Genomic DNA, 21,582 nt, shown 5'->3' with positions numbered 1-21,582 from the left:
CTGCTTCAAAGGCCATATCTCAGAGGTTAGAGTGGAAGAGAGCCAAAGCATAAGAGACTGTTAAAAACTGAGAACAAACTGAGGGTTGATGGGGGGTGGGAGGGAGGTGAGGGTGGGTGATGGGTATTGAGGAGGGCACCTTTTGGGATGAGCACTGAGTGTTGTATGGAAACCAATTTGACAATAAACTTCATATATTGGAAAAAAATAAAATAAAATACTTCCTAAAAAAATAAAAATAAAGGCCATATCTCCAAATACAGTCATATTCTGAGGTACTTGGGGTTAGGGCTTCAACATATAAATTTTGGAGGGACACAATTCAGTCTATACCAAAATCAAATTTCTGGAAACCAAAATCACAATGAGATACCACCTTACACCTGTTCCAACGGCTAAAATCAAAAGACAAGAAATAGTAAGTGTTGGTGAGGACATGGAGAAAAAGGAATCATTGTGGCACCGTTGGTGGGAAGGTAAATTGGTACACACTGTGGAAAATAGTATAGAGACTTCTCATGAAATTAAAAATAGAAATACTATATAATCCATTAATTCCACTACTGGGTATTTATATAAAGAAAAGGAAAATACTGATTTGAAAAGATATATGCATCCCTGTGTTTATTGCAGTATTATTTATTATAGCCAAGATATGGAACCAACACAAGTGTCCATCCATAGATGAATGGATAAAGAAGATACTATATACATACACAATAGAATATTACTCAGCCATAAAAAGGATGAGATCTTCCCATTTGTGACAACATGAATGGACCTAGAGGATATTTTGCTAAGTGAAATAAGTCAGACAGAGAAAGATAAATACCATATTATTTCACTTATATGTGGAACCTAAAAAACAAAACACATGAATAAATAAACAAAAAGCAGAAAGCTTACCCATAAACACAGAGAACACACTGATGGTTGCCAGAGGGAAGGGTAGTGGAGGGCTGGGAAAAATGGCTGGAAGAGAGTGGGAGATACAGGCTTCCAGTTATGTAATGAATAAGTCACAGGAATAAAAATCACAGCATAAGAATATAGTCAATAGATATTGTAATAGCAGTATGTAAGGACAGATGGTAGCTATACTTCTGGTGAGCATGGTATAATATATAAGCTAGTTAAATCACTATGTTGTACATAGTTGAAACTAATGTAACATTATACATCAAATATACTTCAATTAAAATGAATAGATAGAATTGGCAAAAAAATTATACACCAACAAACTGGGTAACTTAGAAGAAATTGATACAATTCTGGAAACATATAACCTACCAAGGTTGAATCAGGAAGAATAGAAAATCTGAACAGACCAATAATGATTAAGAATATTGAAGCAGTAATCAAAAACTGCATCCAAAAAAATGCCCAGGACCTGATGGCTTCACAGGTGAGTTCTACCAAACACTTAAAGAGGAATAATGCCAATCCTCCTCAATGTCTTCCAAAAAATTGGAGAGGAGGGAACAATTCCAAAGTCATTTTACAAGGCCCCCTTTACTCTCATTATAAAACCAGATAAGGGCACTGTCATAAAAAAAAATTACACGCTGATATTCCTGATGAATATAGATGCAAAAATTCTTAGTAAAATACTAGGAAAGTGACTTCAGCAGCACATTAAAAAGATCATACACCACGATCAGTGGGTTTTGAGGATGATTCACCACAGCAAATCAATAAACATGATATACTGCATTAACAGAATGAAGGGTAAATATCACATAATCTTGATTTCAAAAAAGAAAGCTCTTGACAAATTGGTATAGAAGAAATGTGCCTCAACATAATAAAGGTCCATAGCTAACGTTATGCTCAACAATACAAAGATGGAAGCTTTTTCTCTAAGATCAGGAATAGATAAAGATGCCTATTCTCACTGAAATCCTAAAATTTTTATGGAACCACAAAGACTCTGAATAGCCAATCTTGAGAAAGAAAAACAAAGATGGAAGCATCACACTTCCTAATTTCAAACTATATTACAGTTTTTCTTTCAGCACTTTAAATATGTCACTCCACTGTCTTCTTACAGGCATTGTTTCTGGGACAAAAAGTCCATGCAATTGTTATCCTTTTTCTCCTGGAGGTAATTTTATTTCTCTTCTGTGTATTTTCTTCTTTAAAAAAGTTTTTTAAATTTGAGAGAGAGTGAGCACAAGCTGGGGAGGGGCAGAGAGAAAGGGAGAGAGAGAATCAGAAGCAGGCTCCATGCCCTGTCAGTGTAGAGCCTGATGTGAGGCTCTATCTCATGAACCATGAGAGCATGACCTGAGTTGAAAATCAAAGAGTCTGCCGGAGCTCCTGGGTGGCTCAGTCGGTTGAGCGTCTGACTCTGGCTCGGGTTATGATCTCATGGTTTGTGGGTTTGAGCCCCATGTCGGGCTCTGTGCTGACAGCTCAGAGCCTGGATCCTGTTTCAGGTTCTGTGTCTCCCTTTCTCTCTGTCCCTCCCCCACTCTCACTTTGTCTCACTCTCTCAAAAATAAATAAATGTAAAAAAAAATGTAAGAGTCTGCACTCAACCAACTGAGCCACTCAGGCGTCCCTCCTCTGTGTACTTTTTCTTTGGTTTTAGTTTCCAGAAGTTTGATTTTGATATAGACTGAGTTGTGTCCCTCCAAAATTCATACACTGAAGTCATAATCCCAAGTACATCAGAATGTGACTGTATTTGGAGATATGGCCTTTAAAGCAATGATGAAGTTAAAATGAGGCTGATATGGTGACCCCTAATCCAATCTGATTGGTGTCTTTATAAGAAGAGAAAGTTTGGACACAAAAAAAGACATCATGGATGACATCCATGGACAGATATAAATACAGCAAACAGGTGGCCATGTAAAAGCCAAGAGGAGATGCCTCCGAAGAAACCAACACTGCCTGCACCTTGATCTTGAGCAGGCAGCATTCAGAACTGTGAGAAATAATTTTTTTATTTAAGCCACCCAGTCTATAATATTTTGTTATGGTAGCCCTAGGAAACTAATACCAATATGATATGCCTAGGAGTGGAGTTTATTTTGTTTGGTTTTGGTTTTGGTATTTATCCTTCGTGGTGTTTTCTAAGCTTCTTAGCTTTGTGGTTTGAGGTATGGCACTAATTTTAGGAAATTCTTGGCCATTATTTTTTTGAATATTTCTTCTATCTTGTATTATTTTTCTCTGTCCCTTCTGAGATTCCAGTTACATGTATATTATAACATTTGATATTTTCCTTCAGCTCTTGGTTGCTCTGTTCTGTTTATTTTCCCCCATTTTAGGTTTTTTTCCTCGTTTGTCAGTTTATATAATTTTTATTGACCTATTTTCAAGTTCCATGTTTTTTTCTTTTGCTGTGTCAGGTCTACTGATGGGCCTGTTTAAGGCATTTTTCATCTCTTTACTACATTTTTTAATTTCTTGCATTTCAATTTGATTCTTTTGTTTATAGTTTATATTTCTCTGCTGAAATTATCTTTCTGATCCTGTATATTATCTTCCTTGTCAATTAGACCCTTTAACATATTAATTTTAATTTTTTAAATTCCCTGTAAGATAGTTCCAACATGGGTCATATTTGTGCCTGGTTCTGTTCTGATGATTGTTTTGTCTTTTCAGATTTTGATTTTTCTTGTCATTTTGTATTCCTCTGCTATAGATTGAATTGTATCTTCTCACAAATTCATATGCTGAGGCTCTAACCCCCCAATGTGATGGTACTTGGAGATGAGGCCTTTGATATGCATTTGGGTTTAAATGAGGTCATGAGGGTGGAGATTTCATGAGGATTAATGCTCATATAAGATGAGACACCAGGAAGTTTGCTCTCCTTCTGTCTCCACCATATAAGCACACAGCGAAAAGGCAGTCATCTGAAAGCCAGAAAGAATTCTCACCAGAAACCAGCCATGCTGGCACCCTGATCTTGGACTTCTCAGCCTCCAGAACTGTAAGGAAATAAATTTCTGCTGTTTATACCTCCAAGTCCATGGTATTTTGTTATGACAGCCTGAGCAGACTGACAGCCTCATGATTTTTGGTTCAAAGTAAGATGTGTTCTACAAGATAATAGACACTGAGTATACATCTTTCATGCTTAGAGATAAGCATGCTTTTCCTTTTGCTAGGCACTTAGTGACATGAGGACTGGTGTTAGGTTTGTCTGGAGTCGAGTTGGGCTGGAAGTTTGTTGTTACTATGGTTACCTCAGTGTACACAGGCTTCAAATTTCTCTAGCGATACCTTGTGTGAGCTATTTGCCAGAATGTTTTTCTCGGTGTCTTCTCTACTCTTGGTTTCATGCCTTTCTGCTTTCTTTTGAGGCTTCCCTTTGAACTGGTTCCCCAAAATAATCTGTCTTTTGCTGTTCTCCTAGCTGTATTCCATTCTTATTTTTACTTAATGTTTATCAGAATGGTTGTGGGGAGGAGGGTAGGCAAGGCCTAGTTCTCTGTGTTTTAATTGCTTCAGTTTTCGGCAGACATTGTGAACCTTCACTTGTGTTCCTGCCTTCTACCGGACTTAGTGCTGGGCCAGAACCTATTCTTGACTTTCTCCCAGGGGTAAACATTTATTTTCCTGTTTTCCTTCCCCAGTAGCAACGGGCTTCCATCAGTACCTTAAAAATATAGTTTTTGTTTCCATTAACTCTGCAGATTGAGCCTTTTGTTTCACAGAGGAGCTAGAATAGATGGGTTAGAGCAGAGTTTTGGCAATGATTTCTAGTCCCCCTCATGCAGCCATTCCTGTAAGAAAAATGTCCTTAGAGTTTTCTCCAATTTTCCTGGTGAGCTCCTGGTGAGGTTCTCACAGAAAAACCCTGAAAGAAGGCACAGACAGACCCACAGGGGCTTCAATGTATAACACTGGTCCACACTCAGCCTTTAGCAATTTATTAGTTTTCCAGCTATTCTTGTGACTGGCTTATATGGCATCAGGAGGCATCTCCCCCAGATAAGCAAATGCTCTGATTCTGTTTTTCTATATAGGAGCTTGTCTCCCAAATTTGGGTTACATTTTTGTCCAGTGACAGCAACCTTCTTAAGGGTTAAAGAATCTTTAATAGTTTTTCAGTTTGTCCAGCATTTTCTTAATGTAAGAGTGGGAACAGCTCTTTATAGCTCTCTATACCTCTGAGGTGAAACCAGAAGTAATTTCTATACCTTTTCATGTATTTCATACAATTTCTGGGACTCAACCAAAATAACCAGACACACAATTTTGCTGAATACAAGGTCAATATATGAAATCAACTGAAAGTGTATACACTAGCCATAAACAACAGAAAATACAATTTTTAAAATGATTTTTAAATTGATGTAATTTACCATCAAATTATATAAATACCTACAAATTAGCCTCATGGAGATGTATTTCTACCAAAAAAATGAAAACTTAAAAAAATTTAAGAAAAATGGAAGAATATAAAAACAATTGGAGGTATATACTAAGTTCATAAATTGGAAGGCTCAAAAATATAAAAATGGCAATTCCTCCCAAATTCATCTATCGGGTAGATGGGTAAGAAAATCCCAATTAAGATCCTAGCAGATTTTTGTGTAAATTAGCAAGTTGATTCTAAAATGTGCGTGGAAATGCAACTGGCTGAGAATAGCCAAGTCATTCTTGAAGAAGAAAATGAAATGGAACGACTTGTTCTAGTAGATATGAAGACCTGTTATAAGGCTATCATAATTTAAAAAATGTGGTATTGGCACAAAGATAGGCAAACAAATAGAAAGACTAAGGAAAGAAAGTAGAGAATCCAGAATCAAATATACACATGTATGGACAGTTCACTTTTGGAAAAGCTGACATTGTTGAGAAGGGAAAGAAATTATTTTTTTCTCTTTCCTTCTTTCTTCCTTCCTTCCTTCCTTCCTTCCTTATTAGTTTTTTTTGGGGGGGGGTGGCATACGTGCTGCTGAAGCAAGCACAGAAATTAATTTTCAATAATTAGGTTTGGTTAATTGGATATCTGAGGAAAAAAATGGAACTTAACTCCTACTTCATACATCAGTTCTATGTGGATTGTAGATCTAAATATAAAAAGCAAAATATAATGCTACTAGGAGATTACAGACGAGAATATTTTCATGACCTTAGTAAAGGCAAGTATATATTAAATAAGACACTAAAATCTTAAAGACATTAAAATAAAATATTGATAAATTAAACTTCTTTAAAATAAGTAATAAATATATTTGTTCAGCAAACAATATCATTAAGAGAACAAAAAACCAAGTCACAAATTGGGAGGAGGTATTTTTAACCCATGTAAATCACAAAAAGGACCATATCCAGAATACGATAAGAAACTCCTATAAATCAAGAAAAGAATAGAAAATTGAATAGAAAAAAAAAAGCAAAAGATTCTACTAAAGCCAAAAAAAAAAGAATATCCAAAAGTCCCAAAAGCCAATAAACATAGAAAAAAGTGCTCAACTCATTAGTCATCAGGGAAATGCAAATTAAACCACAATGCAATACCATTGCATACCCACAGTAGAGCTATAATTGAAGACTGTCAACCCCAAATATAGCCAAGGATGTGAAACATTAAAACTTTCATACACTAGTGGTATATAGGTAAATTTGGAAAAATCTAAGGTTGAACATATGCTTACTATACTGATAATCTAATGCTGCATAATAGCACTATTGTTTTAAACAATAGTTTAAAACAGTAGTTTGTTGCTTAAAACAACAAACATAGTCTCTTCCTGTGGGTCAGGAATCTGACAGTAGCTTAGCTGTATGGGTTTTGTCTCAGGGTCTCTCATGAGTTAATAGTCAAATGTCAACTCTTCTGAAGACTTGATTGCAGCTAGAATATTTCCTTCCAAGATGGTTCACTCATATGATCATTGGCAGGAGGCCTTAGTCCCTTGCCATGTGGACCTCTCGATAGGATTGCCTTAGTATCCTCATGATATTGCAACTGGCCTCCCCATACTGGGCAAGGAAGAAGCTATAATGCCTTTTATGATCTGGTCTTGGTGGTAACACACTATCACTTTTGCTGTTCTTTTCATTAGAAGTGAGTCACTAAGTTCAGCCCATACTTGAGGGTCTCTTTTGAAGAGAGGAGGGTCAGAGAATTTGGGTACATATATTAAAATCACCACACATACCCAATGACCAGATAATTTTACCTTAAGTTATAGAAGCAAAAATGGGTTAGTGTATGGTTCTCCAAACATTTACAACAATGTTTATAGCATCATTATTCATAATAGCCAAATAGTAGAAACAAAATCCTTAGCAACAATACATTAAATAAATTGTGGTATATTCTATCAATATAATTCTATTCATAAATAAGAGTTAACAAACTTAGAGATACATGCAAAACTATAGATGAATCTTGCTAATATTGAGCAAAAGAGACAAGCTTCAAAAATGTGTACTACATTATTTTCTTTATGTAAATGTTAAAAGAGGCAAGACCAATCTATAATGTAAGAAGTCAAGATGGTGGTTACCTTTGGGGAGGAAAAGGGAGGGAATGATTTAGAGGGGTTATGAGGAAATCACTATTTCATTACTGATCTATGACTTGCCCAAAATAATTGTAAAGATATGTTTACATTGTGATAGTTCATTGAACCATACACCTCTGATTTTTACATGTTTCAGAATTGTCTTATATTTCAAATTTAGAAAAATTTTTTAAAAAGACGCCAAAGAAAGAAAAAATAGTATTCTTCAGGCAAAACCAAAACATGTCTGTGCGCTGAATTTTGTCTGCAAGTAGCCAGTTTGTAATATCTGCTTTAGACCAGGTTGGTAGATATGATCTTCAAAAGGCCTCAAAGCATATGGGTTATGTTAGACTTTGGTGGTAGCATAAATCTATTCCTGTAGAATTTAGAATTGTCAACTGTTGGCTATGGAAAAGCCTTTCTGGATCATTCAATCCAGTGATTTTTCAAACCGACCTTTCTGGCAGAGGCAAATCCTTAGGTACTCCACAGAATGCAAGAGCTTCTCAGAATACAGTGTAAAAACCACTGATCTTGCCTAAGTCCGTTGTGTTAAAACAAAAAACTGAGACCTAGAGAGACTGTGATTTGTTTAGAGTCAAACAGCTGCTTGGTGACGATGTCCTTAGCCTCACTCCCATGTGAAGGTACCATGAGTATGTTGTGCTGTCCTGGTGAAGAAACCTAACATCGGAAAAGTTACATACCTCAGGACCTTGGTCTTTGGAGTAGAAACTCTGTTATTCTGTCATTCAAGGTGGTGGCAAAGCAGAATTATCAAAGATAAACTGAGACAAGAAATGTGTTGGAAAGTGTTCTGTTTAGGGACTGCCCTGGGGAATGCCCTATTTGCTAACAAAGATGTGGGGCATTCTCTCATCCAGCTCACTCTTCAAGTAGCTTCTCAACTCTGGCTGTACATTAGAACCACCTGGGAACTTTTGAAAAAATACTGCTTCCTGGGTCTCCCCATAGACTAACTGAATCAGATTCTCTGGAGTGGGCTGGAAAGAACTGGATATTCTGACCCCTACTGAGCTTCACTGAGATGTGTATGGACTGAGCTCATCATTTCAGAGAAGCTCTGAGTCTGAATAACAAATTGGGCCTTGACACAAGATGAAAAACACTAGAGAGAGAAAAAAATCCCTCTGTTGGTAGCAAAACTCCAGGCTGCCTACCTTTGCTTTGCTATGAGGACTTGGGCCTCTTCTCCAGCCTCAAGAATTGGACAAGCCCCCCAATCGTCCTTAGATTTTCTCCTTACAATAAAATAGTCAGAAAACCAGATTCTTAGGCCTTCCATGAAAAGTGCAATTAAAGTACCTTGGTTCCATGCATGGCTTTGGCAGAACATGGAGTCTACATCTCTGCTTAGAATGGGTAGAGCCCATTCTCTGAGGAAAGTCACCCTTATAGATGCATTAGTTCTGTATTCCTCTGCCCAGCTAAAGAACCCTGATATCTTCCTAATCTGGGTCATTCTCACTTTTGTAGAATGCCAGAGGTGGGAAGAACCAAAGAAGTTATCTCATCCAGTTTCCCATTTGATAAAAACATTCTTGGCCAAAGTGACTTACCTAAAGTCACACTGGATGTCAGTGGAAATGTCATAGCCCAAACACACATAGTCTCATTCAGTGCTACTCTTTTTTTGTCTTTAAAGCATTTTTAATTACAAAATAAGCCAAAGATACAGAAAAGCATATAAAATAATATAATCAGCACCATTTATACCACCTAAATGTAACTGATTTTACATTTTTAGCGTATTGGTTTCAGATATTAAAAAATTTTTTTTAATGTTTATTTTTGTGAGAGAGAGAGAGAGAGAGAGCACGCACGTGAGGGAGAGAATGAACGGGGGAGGGGCAGAGATAGAGGAGACACAGAATCAGAAGCAGGCTCTAGGCTCTGAGCTGTCAGTGCCAAGCCCCCCCCACCCCCCCAAACAGGGCTCAAACTGACAACACAGGGCTCTAACTCACAAGCCATGAGATCATGACCTGAGCCTGAGTTGGATGCTCAACCAACTGAGCCACCCAGGCACCCCAAGATATATATATTTTTAAATAAAATGTTATAGATTCAGCTGACGTCCCTCCTAACCCATACCTCTCCTCCCTCCCTCTCAGGAGTAACAACCCTCCAAGATTGGTGAATCCTATTCCCTGGAATGTTTTTGTATTTTGTTCTACATATATGTGAATCTTATATATATTGTTTTTGTCTTAACATTTGACAAAATACTGTAAATAATATCTTGCAACTTCTTTATTCATATAACATTATGTTTTTAATATTCATCCATGGTATAGATTTAGTTAATTCATTTTAACAGTGTCATATTATCTCATTCCATTGATAAGCCCCATTTTATTTATTTACTCCTCTCTGTTGGGAAGTTGTTTCCAGGTTTTGCACAAACTGTTTTGCAGCCAACATCCATGCATCTGTGTGCACAAGAGTGAGAATTTTTATAGATTGGAGACCTAGAAGGGAAATCAAAAGGTGCAGGGATATATGCACCTTCAATTTCATGAGATTTTGTCAAATTGTTCTCCAAAGTAGTTGAACCAATTTAAACTTCTCACATCTTTACCAACACTTAGTTTGCTCAGACTTTTACATTTTAACCAATTTGTCACACATGAAATAGCTTTGTTTTAAATTTACAATTTTTGATTAGTCAGGTTGAGCATCTTTTAATATAATTAATAGTGAATCAGATTTCCTCTTACGTGAATTGGCTATTTGTCTCCCTTGCTATTGGGTTGTCCCCTACTTACTATTTAGGAGTTGTTGTTGTTGTTATTTTTAAAATATGCTGGTCATATTTTTTTGCCTTTTAAATGCACAGCAAATATTTTTCTCCAGTTTGTGCTTTGTTTTTTCATTTTGTATACATTGTCTTTGATTATAGAATTTTAAAATTTAACATAGTCTTCTGTATCAGTCTTCCTTAATGAATTATTCTTCTTGTTTTCTGTTTAAGAAATGATTCTTTTCTTCAAGGTCATATAGGTATTCTACCATATTTTCTCCTAAAAGCTTGAAATTTTTGCTTTTAATGTTTAGATTTCAATCAGTTTGGAATTTTGTATGTAGTATGAAGAAACAATATCTTAACTTTTAACATAACAAACACTAATTGTCCTAGCATCACTTATTGAATAGTTTATGGTTATCCCTATCCTCCCATTGAATTATAATGCAATCTCTGTAATATATCAAGTTCCCATCTATATGGGTATCTGTTTCCAGAATCTCTTTTGTCTTCGTTCCACTTGTCTGTTTGCTTATCTATGCCACTGCCACATGGTTTTAAGTTCTCTAGCTTTTTCATTTAAAGAGGCAAATTCTGGGGCGCCTGGGTGGCGCAGTCGGTTAAGCGTCCGACTTCAGCCAGGTCACGATCTCGTGGTCCGTGAGTTCGAGCCCCGCGTCGGGCTCTGGGCTGACGGCTCAGAGCCTGGAGCCTGTTTCCGATTCTGTGTCTCCCTCTCTCTCTGCCCCTCCCCCGTTCATGCTCTGTCTCTCTCTGTCTCAGAAATAAATAAAAACGTTTAAAAAAAAATAAAGAGGCAAATTCCCCTCTTCCTTCTTATTTTTCTTCAAAATTATCTTAGCTATTTACCACTGTATTCCATTTGATTTTAAGAATATCTTAGGAAGTTCTGGGGAGATTTTTCAGGTTTTTGTTAGAAATATTTAGAATTAACTCAGAAAAAAATACTGTCTTTAGTGATATTGTTTTTATCTATGAATATGGTACATCTTTGCATTTATTTACATCTTTGAAAAGTGTTTTTACTAACTTCTTACAATTTTCTCCATCGAGCTATTTCACATATATTGTTAGATTTATTCCTACTTTATAGATTTACTGCTATTACAAATGTATATTTTATTTTTATTTTTTAAAGTTTATTTATTTATTTTGAAGCAGGTGGGCGGGGAGGGAGGGAGGGAGGGAGGGAGAGAGAGAGAGAGAGAGAGAGAGAGAGAGAGAGAGAGAATCCCAAGCAGGCTCCACACTGTTAATGGAGAGCCTTATGACACAGGGTTCAATCCCACAAACTGTGAGATCATGACCTGAGCCGAGATCAAGAGTTGGACACTTAACCGACTAAGCCAACCAGGTTCCCCACAAATGTATATTTTAAAGTTATATCTTCCAAATGGATGTTCCTGGTATATACAGATGCCGGTGACATTAACATATTGACCTTGTTTTCAGCAACTTCTTGTTAGTCCTTATGTATATAGATTCTCTTCAGTAGTCTATGTAATCAAAACACTGTGATAACAATATCTTTATTCATTTTCAGCCTTTTAAATTTTCTTATTATGCTAATTAGAAGATTCAGTATAATGTTGAAAAGGAGTGGTAATAATGAACATATTTGTTCTGAAACTCCTTTCCCCAGATTTTTTCACCTCCTGCTTTTAGCCCTACTCCCAGATGAATTGTATCTTGGATTATATTCCACTGACCAAAAAGTAGGTCTCCCAGTCCCATCTGACCCAGACCTCTCTTATCAAGCATGTAGTTCCTACCAACCCCACTCAAACAACTGTACTTAATAAAGGTGTCGAACCATCCATGGGGGTTTCATTTGGATACTCCACTATTCTGTCAGGTGCAAATGTGTCTAAAATGATTCAAAATTTTTTCTGTATATCTGTGTAGAATGGCAACACGATCCACACAGACTTAATAATCAGAAATATATATTCTCTCAATTCCCACATCTAATTTACCGTCAGTCTTATCAATTCTACATTCTAAATGTCTGCCAAAGTATTTTTTCTTCCCCATTCTCAACACCAATGACTGGGTTGAGCCTTCAGTATTTCCATCTTGACCACAGTAACAGTTTCCTAACTGATCTCCCTGCCTTTCATCTCAATCCTTGCTTACCATTCTTCTCATTGCTGACAAGTTTATCTTCCTAACACGCAAGTCTGATCATGTCTTGTCCAGCTTAAAACCCTTTGCTGCCTCCCTAATGTCTACTGTATAAAGTCTTAGTTCTCCAGCTGGTCATGCAAGGCCCTTTATTTACCCTGGCTCTCTAACAAATTTTCCTACCACTCCCCACCTTGCCCTGGCAAAACTGAAGTGCTTATAGTTCAACTATGCTGTTTCCTGGTGCTATGATTTTCGCACATAGTCTCTCTGCTTGGATTGCTCTGACAAAGTCTTGTTCATTTTCAAACCCAGCTTACATGTCACTTACTCCAGCAACTATAGATAAAGAACTCAACTATATCTATTGAGCACTACCAATATGCTAGGTGCTATGCTCCTTGTATGCCAGACATACAAAATGAATGAGATATTTCCAAATGTTGCAGCATCAGTTAGCTACTTTCATTTCTTGCGTCCCTTTAGGTTTAACTGGAGCAGGATTTTTAATTACGTATTTCTTTATTTTCTTTCTTCCATTCTTGATAAATACACACATGTACAAATATCAAACTATTCTCAAGCAGAGATGCATACGTATATATAGACACAGTATTCAGAAATATTTATGGACAGTTTTAACTAGAAAGTATGATTATAAATGATGAAATCATAGGCTCGGTACTTTGTGGTTAGACCCTAGACGAGTGAACACCAAGAAACACAATATGGCTAGGGTAATAATTAAGGGTGTGTTCTCCAAAGGCAGATTGCCTGAGTTTACCTCTCAGCTTTTCTGCTTACAAGCTGGGTGACCCCGGGTAAGTAACTGAATCTTTGTGCCTCAAGTTCCTTGGCTGTAAAATGGGCACAATAATAATAATACCTGCTTCAGAATGTTGTCGAGAGAATTATTGAAGTGCTGAGAATAGTGCCCAGCACAATATAAGCATTTAATAAATACTACCTATTGTTACTTTGTATATGAGGACACTTTTGTCTCCGTCACTATCAGCAGGTCAAGTGATTTTTACTTCTATATTTAGCAATGAAAGAACTGTTTGTTGTTCTGAGCCAAATGTATATTCTTATCAAATCTTTATTGAACCAATGGTACATGTTGGCAGAATAACTGGTCCAGGAGAGCTCACGGTAGTGGAATGGAGTTTTACTTTCTGTAGAGATAAATGATATATGTGGAAACAAACTGCCTTAGCTGATAACCTAACTGTAAACACAGATTGAGACATAGCTAGGTGAGAGTGTATGGTGTAATAGCTAACAGCAGAAGGTCTGGAATCAGACTGCCTCATTTAGATTCATAACTCCACCACTTACTAGCTTTGTTACCTTGGTCAAGTTACTTCTTTGTACCTCAGCTTCTACATCTGTAAAATGGGATTGATAATAACAGAATAACAGTCCCTATTTTATATAGTTATTGTAGAAATGTAATGAGATAATGCACAGAAGGCTCTTAGATCATTGCTTCATACAGGTGGAATACTACCTTTACAGGTGGTAAAGAAATAAGATGCATGTAGTATTAAACTGACCTTTATATCAAAACAAGGACTGAAGGGCGTAGGAGGTAGGTTTGGGAAAGTGAGGGCTCATACTTTTTTAGACTGGGATTGAACATTTGCCTAGAGCAATTTACAAATCCAGGAGCCACACAAATCCCTCAGGGTCACAAACACTCAGATACATACAATGTTCCTGACAGCATGTGCACAGTCTCTGGAGGGGGTAGGGGGAGCATCCCTCACATTATATCCTGCTTCTGCTGCTGTGCTAAGATCCCACTGTGGAAGGTCTAAAGGCCCCTGAACATTCTGTACCATCTGCCTTTGGCCATGTACTTACTGCCTGAATTTACTTCCTACTTTCTTGAAGAGAAGTGGCTACAGGAAAAAACATTTAAAGGGGAGAGGCCAATTGGGGAACTAGAGGGCAGACTAAAGGGGAAGGAGGGGAAATTGGGAGAAGGGACTGGGTTGACCACCAATTAGTCTCAGGACAAGGATGTTCCTCTGGGCGGAAGTGAGATGAGGGACACGAGTAGCTCTAGTGAAGAGAACCCTTCACAGCAGAGGAGGAGATAATCTTAAGAGAAATAATATTGACTTCTAAGGTCACTGATGAGAATGGGAGCTTCCTGAGGGGCAGAAGCCATGTTTAATGCACCTTTATAATTCTTTTCTTGAGGAAAAAGATGGTGGCTAGGAGGGAGAGCACAATGAACAATCCCTAATAAGGGAGAGGTGTATAAAATAGCTTGTTGTTTCTATTGACCAGTGTATAGGTGACTTTCCAGGTTAATGTTGTTGGTTGGTTCCCGAAGGCAAGTGTGTCTTCTTCCTGTGTTTTATGGTTCCCTAGTGGGTTCCTGCCAAGGAAGGAAGGACTGGATTATATCTTAGTTGGCCTGGTGCAAAGTGACCTAGAATCTTTGACTTTGGGGGGGCTGAGTCAGTGAGGGGCTGTGGAGCTGCACTTCATGAAGGATGGAAATTAATAAAAAGGAATACACCAACATTAACAATGCCTAACTATGGGTGGTGGGAGCAGGATTTTTTTCTTATTTCTAATAATTTATATTTTTCTAACTTTTCTGTAATAAGCATCTATGAGTTTTATATTTGTGGAAAATTAGACCTATTTGTCTAGTTTATACCATACACTTTAGTTTCTAGAAAACCTGAGTAAACATTATGTGCAAACGTCATATTAGTGTGTTTTCAGTGGGGAAAAAAAGTTTTCCAAACACGCATGAGGGAATGGAAATATAACGCAGGAAATGCACCTAGACAGTTATGTCCACATAAATTCTCCAAAGAGGGGTAAGAAAGTTGCTAGGGGTGAGATTTCCCAAGAACTTCTGGGGGGTAAAATGGTAACGTTCTTTATAAGCGGGAAAGGTGTGGCAAGAGATGGGGTTCCAGGGAGGAGAACTACCTGGAGCCTTGCGGTGGAAGAGGCGAGCCGGTGGCAGGTAGGAGAGAGAGGTAGCCGCGGTCCTCCGAGACCGGGGGCGGAGCAGGAAAGGGCGGTGCGCAGGCCGGGAGGCGGGGCTGAGGGGCGCGCCCCAGGTGGGGATGAGCCGGACCTCACCTGCTCGGGGACGCGCCGAGCGAGGGGAAGGCGGAGGGATTCCTTGGAGAAGTGGTGCGTCCTGGGGTGAAAACTGTGGAAGAGAGCTGACGTGCCCCCGGAGCCCCTGAGCAGAAAGGGGCCAGGGAGCGGCTGGCATGGGCCCCGAGCTGCCTGCACCTTGGCTGCTCCTCTTCACCTGGCTCCCAGCAGGTGAGCCTTGGGAAAGTGGGTCTCACCCTGGGCGCAGAGAGACAGGAAGCCATTGTTGCCTGGCCTTGCAGAACTGGCCTCGGGCAGGACAGGGCAGGGTAGTGGAGGCCTGGGCAGCGCTCTGGTAGCTCTTGGCACAGGCACCAGGCGGTGCGGGGACTAGCTCGAGTTTCTGCCTGTGGGAACCTGTTGTTTTCCTCATTTATTGGCCTAGGCCCTTCTGAAACAGGTGCAACTAAGAAAGAAACCCAGAGCCCCTGGGCTTCCCTCCAGCAGTCTTTAGGTACTTCTTCGTCTTTAAAACTGAATCGATAAAGGTGGAAGCACCACTCTTTTGATTCCTAATTACTTTGCTTATTTTATAGGACTGAGCCATGTGGCTGTCTGCTAACCATGGTCAGTGTCACTATTCTACTTTCTTTGTATCCGCTCACTTTCCTAACTCTTCCCCCTTGCTCAGTATCTCCCCACCAGGCGCCCAACCACCCACCCTTTCCTCCCTTCTCTTAACTTTCCTACCGTGTCTGCTTTGGAAAGCATGGTTTTTGTGTCTCAGTGTATCTCTTGGAAATATGGCAGGAGTGTCTATCTGCATGAGTAAAATCAGGTGAAAGGATAGCTGAATGACTGTGCAGGACTTTCAACCCTTTTCAAGTAGGATGTAGGTGTGACCTTGCAAACAAGAATGTATGAGTGCCCTTGGAAATTCTTCCCTGTTTCATTTCATTTTACCATCCCTTGTCCCCTTTTTAGGAAAAACTGCCCTCTTATCTCAGTGGGAAGTCAGCTCAGTTTGCTCACAGACCAATTTGAGTCTTGTATTTTTCTGAAGGAGATGTAATTTGAAGTTATGGGCAGAGTTCCATTTTTACCAGCTTGATAGGACATGAAAATCACTTGGATGTAACTAAATCTCATTCAGACAAGATTCTACAATAGCTTAAGCTTAATGCTGAGAACAAAAAGGAGGGAGAATTGCAAAAGGGTGAGAAAACTGGAAAATCAGTATCCCTAAGACCCTCTGTCTCACACCGTTTTCTGCAGGATCTATGTTCTATCAGTTGTCTGAAGCTAAGAAGGCTAGGTGTCCGACACATGATACACAAGGAAATGGACTAAACCTCACCTAAATTGAAGTGCCCCAAATTCCACCAGAGTAGTTACCAGCTGGGACTGTGACAGCAAAATCATAAAAATCCCAGCTTCTCACAGTCCTCTATCCTGTGCGTTATGTGTTCAGCTCAAGTTCCATGGCAGCTAGGGATTTCTGAAGCTGCTAGAGCTGCCTTTTCAAGAAAATAGAGGTCTACTCCCATCTCCCCCCTTTAGCACCCTATCCCCAGATTAGGACTTTGTAGCCAGCAGTCATCCAGGTCAATAGAATAAGAAAAGAAGCCTTACAGACAACAATTTTATTAGGGTATAAACCCCAATCCTTAAATCATCAGTATAATGTTCTAAAAGTTCTATTTTTATGAGGAATATTGAACACTGAAAAATTTTCAAATACAGCGATTATAACCAAAGGGTATATTCTTTATAGTAAGCAGATTGCTAAATGGACAGGGGCTTTAGAAAGTGGAGCTCCAAGTGTTCAGGAACCAGCCATGCAGTGTTAGTAGCCAGGATGCCGAGGTGGTAAAATTATACAGACTGCTGTGTTTGCCTGGCATTCTTTATTTTTTTTTATTTAAAAAAAATTGGTTTTTTGTTAACATTTATTTACTTTTGAGACAGAGAGAGACAGAGCATGAACGGGGGAGGGTCAGAGAGAGAGACACAGAATCTGAAACAGGCTCCAGGCTCTGAGCTGTCAGCACAGAGCCCGATGCGGGGCTCAAACTCACGAACCGTGAGATCATGACCTGAGCCGAAGTCAGACACTTAACTGACTGAGCCACCCAGGTGCCCCTGCCTGGCATTCTTTAAATGGAAGCCTACCTGCATGACCCATTTTAGAACTAGAGAAAGCTGAATTCACAAAAAGTCCTAAGTAACATCTAATCTCACTTTTCTTTTTTTTTTTTCCTTTTTATTTTAGAGAGACAGAGAGAATGCAAGGGGGGGGGGTGGGGAGAGGGGCAGGGGGAGAGAGAGAGAGAGAGAGAGAGAGAGAGAGAGAGAGAGAGAGAGAATCTTAACCAGGCTCCATGCTCAGTGCAGAGCACTTGAGGGCTTGATCTCATGAACGTGAGATCATGACCTGAGCCAAAATCAAGAGTCAGACACTCAACTGACTGAGACACCCAGATGCCCCAAATCTCAACTTTATTTCATAGGTGAGAAATTGAGATTTCAACTCTTCAGACTCCAACAGTTTGAGGGGAAATAGCTATTTTAGCAGATATTTTCCCCGAATATGTGTAGAAGGTATATATAAAAGAAAAAGCTTCATCCAACTATTTAATGTGCATTTGGATTTTGCATCCACAATGTTTGTGTGACTCTGGTCAAGTTACTGAAAGCCTGCAGTAAACAGGGATGATTATAGTACATATCTCATAAGGTTTTTGTGAGGATTAAGTGAAATGAAGATTTTAAGGCACTTAATATAGTGGCTGAAACAAAGTGAGGGCTTAATGAATGTTAGCCACGGTGGTGAGGTGATGATACTCATGATTTAGATCCAAGTAGGATATTTTAGAGCTAACTTGAATGAAGCAATTTAAGTTTCCCCTCCTCCTCCTTCCCCTATAACTAAGAAACTGCAGTTAATAGTCAGTGGACTATCAAGTTGGAATTCAGAATCTGCCTCTTACTAGCTGTGACTTTGGAGGAATTCAATTCCCTTCATCCAGAAAACAGGTGAAATTCCTGATAAGCCCCTCACAACCCCCACCCTCCAGTCCCCGTAAGGCCAGCTCTTGTTGGATGGCTTAACATCAAGCACAGGGTCTACAAAATGGTCATCACTCAGGAAATACTGCCCCCGCCTCTTCATTTTTACACGAAACTTCCTAAAATTCCCTAAGATCAAACAGAAATCAAACTACTTTTCTCAGTTCCGGTATCTACCAAAGAAGTGCTTTTCAAACTTTTTTTACAGCTCTCAGTAAGAAATACAGTTTATGTTATGACATGGACACATATAGAAGATTTATAAAACAGAAACAAGAGCACACACACACACACAAACCCATTACTATGTTGGGTAAAAGAATAACAGATTGATACACATATTATTTTAATAACATTTAAATAAGTAGAAAATAGTCTCCAAATTAACACTAAATAGAAAAATCCAGTAAGTTGATTTTCTCAAGGTCTGCTGCAGATTGCAATATGAGCTTTGGAAAATCCTAGAGTATGTTCATTTTGATCCAGCACGCTGTTCTCTTCTGTTTCTAAAGAAGAGTTAACCCAAGCTTCTAGTTAGCATCCAGGTTTCTGCAGTTGTTAAGTGTGAGCCATTAGTGAAATCATGTCAGATTTGGGTACTGGCAAGTCTAGTCAGTGTGGCCTGGGGCCCTGATGGAGCCTCTCAGGTCCCGGAGTCCTGGGAAGTTAACCCCAGTCCCTGTGCTCTGAGCTGTGGAGAGATCAGTTGTCATTGTTTATGTTTGTTTTTGTACTTTTTCAAAGTTTTTTTTTCTTTAAAAAGAAATGTTTAGCACACAAGTGATACTTGCCCCTTAAAACAAAACATTAAGATAATCTAAGGTAGGTTCTGCAGCCTTTTGCATTATTGGCTGATAGTTCTGGTTACCTCCATTGAGCCTCAAAGTTTATGCCTGGAATGAAAGTTTAGTTTTCCACGCAAATTCCAAAAGAGTGTGTCTCATTTGGGCTTTTGTGAATTTTTTAAAGATTATAGAGTGGTGTTAACTTACAGATTCACACAACTATCAACTTGTATTATCATTCTTTGGGAAATGAGCCGGCTGATTCTAAGACACAAGATTCTTGGCATATAGACCAGCAATTTTCCCTTGGTGATGGGGGTAAAGTGTGGGATCACACTGAAGACTGAATGACATCTCGATTCACAATGTAGTGGATAGGAAAGCGGAGTTTCTCAGGCTGAGGAGGGTGTGGGTGGTGGTTGGGAGCTGTCCACTTGGCTCCTTCCTTATCTCCATGGGATCCCTGACATACCTCCCCAGAATCCCAGGACTCTGCCAAACTCAAGTAGAACTCACTCCCAGTCTCTGTCTTCCTCTCTGGACCAGTTTTGCAGGTAAGGAAATCTGTGTTCAGGAAAGTCACAAGTGCCAGGTTGACATAGTAGACTTAGGACCAGAACCCTGGCATCCTCATTTTTAGTACATTGCTCTTTCCCCTGTTTCATACCATGGAGTAAATTCGTTTTGTCTAATTGAATCCTAGTATGCAGAAGTAGAAATAGATTGTCTAACTAAATGCTACTTATTAAACATGTTGCCCCAACAACAATGCAGTGGAATGAAATGCTGATAATTAATGTATCATCTGCCTGGGTTTCTTTCAGCCCAGTAGTGTGTTTCATTTTGTCCTTGGGGGAGAATTAAATTTGTGTTTAAAGAATTGGGAAGATTCAGGTCATGTCTCATATTTCCCTCATCTTTATTTCTGTATCTTTCAATCTGTGAATCTTAGGGTAAGGTGGGGTCAGAAGAAAGCAGTTTTGACACTTTCTTCATTTCCCAAACCTTGTTCTATTTCTTAATCCCAGGCTTTGCCCCTTCTTTTCTATTCCAGGTGGTAAACCTCACACTAGCCTATTTTAAGCACCTTAACCATCTTGCCTCTTTTCTGTCTAGTTCCAACCAGCCTCTACTCAGACGATAGGTTAACCTACCTGGGTTCATCTTTTTCACCTTCATTTTATTCCTCCAAGAACCTCTATTAGATCCCCATAGCTTATAGAGTGGGTTAAAGCTCTTTGTTTGGATTTCAGGGCTCACTCATTCTTGACCTCACTCACTACTTTGGGCAGCCTGCTCCCACTGATATGGCAATACCCCCTCTCCCAGCAATACACACCCTTCTTTGTTTTTTTGTCTGCCACCCTACAAATGGTTAACTTTATTTGTTTTCTATACTTTTAGAGCACTTAAAATTTGTTCCAAGCAGTTTATCCTGTCTTGTATGAATTTGTTTTTAGTCAGCAAATGTTTAATGCATACCATGTATAAGGCACGCATTAATGTATAAGGCCAGCCATGTATAAGGCTGGCAAACACTAGCTGTGTGGTCCTGAACCAGTTACTTCATCTCCCTGAGGATTTTTCTCATTTATGAAATTGAGATAAAATAAGCTTATCTCATGGGTGTTTTTACAAAGGTTAAATGAGATACTATATAATAAAGCACCCAAGACTATGGCTAACAACATAGCAAGTGCTCAGTATATATGTTTCCTCCCCAGTGTAGCCACATGCTTAGCACCACCCTGAGCCTCACACTGTTGAGTAGCAGATACCAGACCTTTGTTAAACATGTAATACATAGACCTAATTCCTACCCCCACCCCCGCCCCAGCCCCCTTCTCTTTGTCCTCTTTTCTCCTCTCCTAATTCGCTCAACCCCTTTTTGTTCACACTCATGGCCACTCCCTCTTCCCCTTGATTCCTTTTATATTTGCACTGTTATCTAAGGAAATGTAACAAGTACTGACGGCAAATATACTTGGGGAGATAGCTTGCTCAGACATAAACTCTGATAGGATTAAACCTGTGTACTTTTTGTTAACCTGCTTAGTGGATCATAGGTGCCTGGGTGCCTAAAAATCACTCAAGAATCAAGACCTTCCATCAAGTGTTGGCACTAGGTCAAGCCCCTTGCCTGGAAAGACCATGCTCCCCTGCTGCCTGCCACACCCCTCCAGGCAGGGTCCTTCATGTGTAAAGGAGAGGAAATGGCATTCAATCCCCTGAATACCTCTGTCCCTATGCTGTATGGATA

General features: G+C 39.1%; 1 protein-coding gene across 5 annotated transcripts in view; it reads left to right on the top strand.

The window, feature by feature from the left end:
* Positions 1-3,957: 3,957 nt before the first annotated feature.
* Positions 3,958-21,582, top strand: part of ILDR1 (immunoglobulin like domain containing receptor 1) — a 41,155-nt gene continuing 23,530 nt past the window's right edge. For 4 of the 5 annotated variants that reach the window (XM_043594304.1, XM_043594303.1, XM_043594300.1 and 1 more), the window contains exon 1: positions 15,502-15,699. In XM_043594304.1, coding sequence (XP_043450239.1) covers positions 15,645-15,699 — 55 coding nt within the window. In that variant the 5' untranslated portion in view covers positions 15,502-15,644. Of the gene's footprint in view, positions 4,100-15,501; positions 15,700-21,582 lie in introns of those variants that run through there. The other variant, XM_043594302.1, reaches the window with a different exon arrangement.

This window comes from Prionailurus bengalensis, chromosome C2, assembly GCF_016509475.1.
Source record: "Prionailurus bengalensis isolate Pbe53 chromosome C2, Fcat_Pben_1.1_paternal_pri, whole genome shotgun sequence".
Lineage (NCBI taxonomy): Eukaryota > Metazoa > Chordata > Mammalia > Carnivora > Felidae > Prionailurus > Prionailurus bengalensis.
The sequence above is the reverse complement of the archived record's forward strand: the minus strand, read 5'-3'. Positions and strand labels throughout refer to the sequence as shown.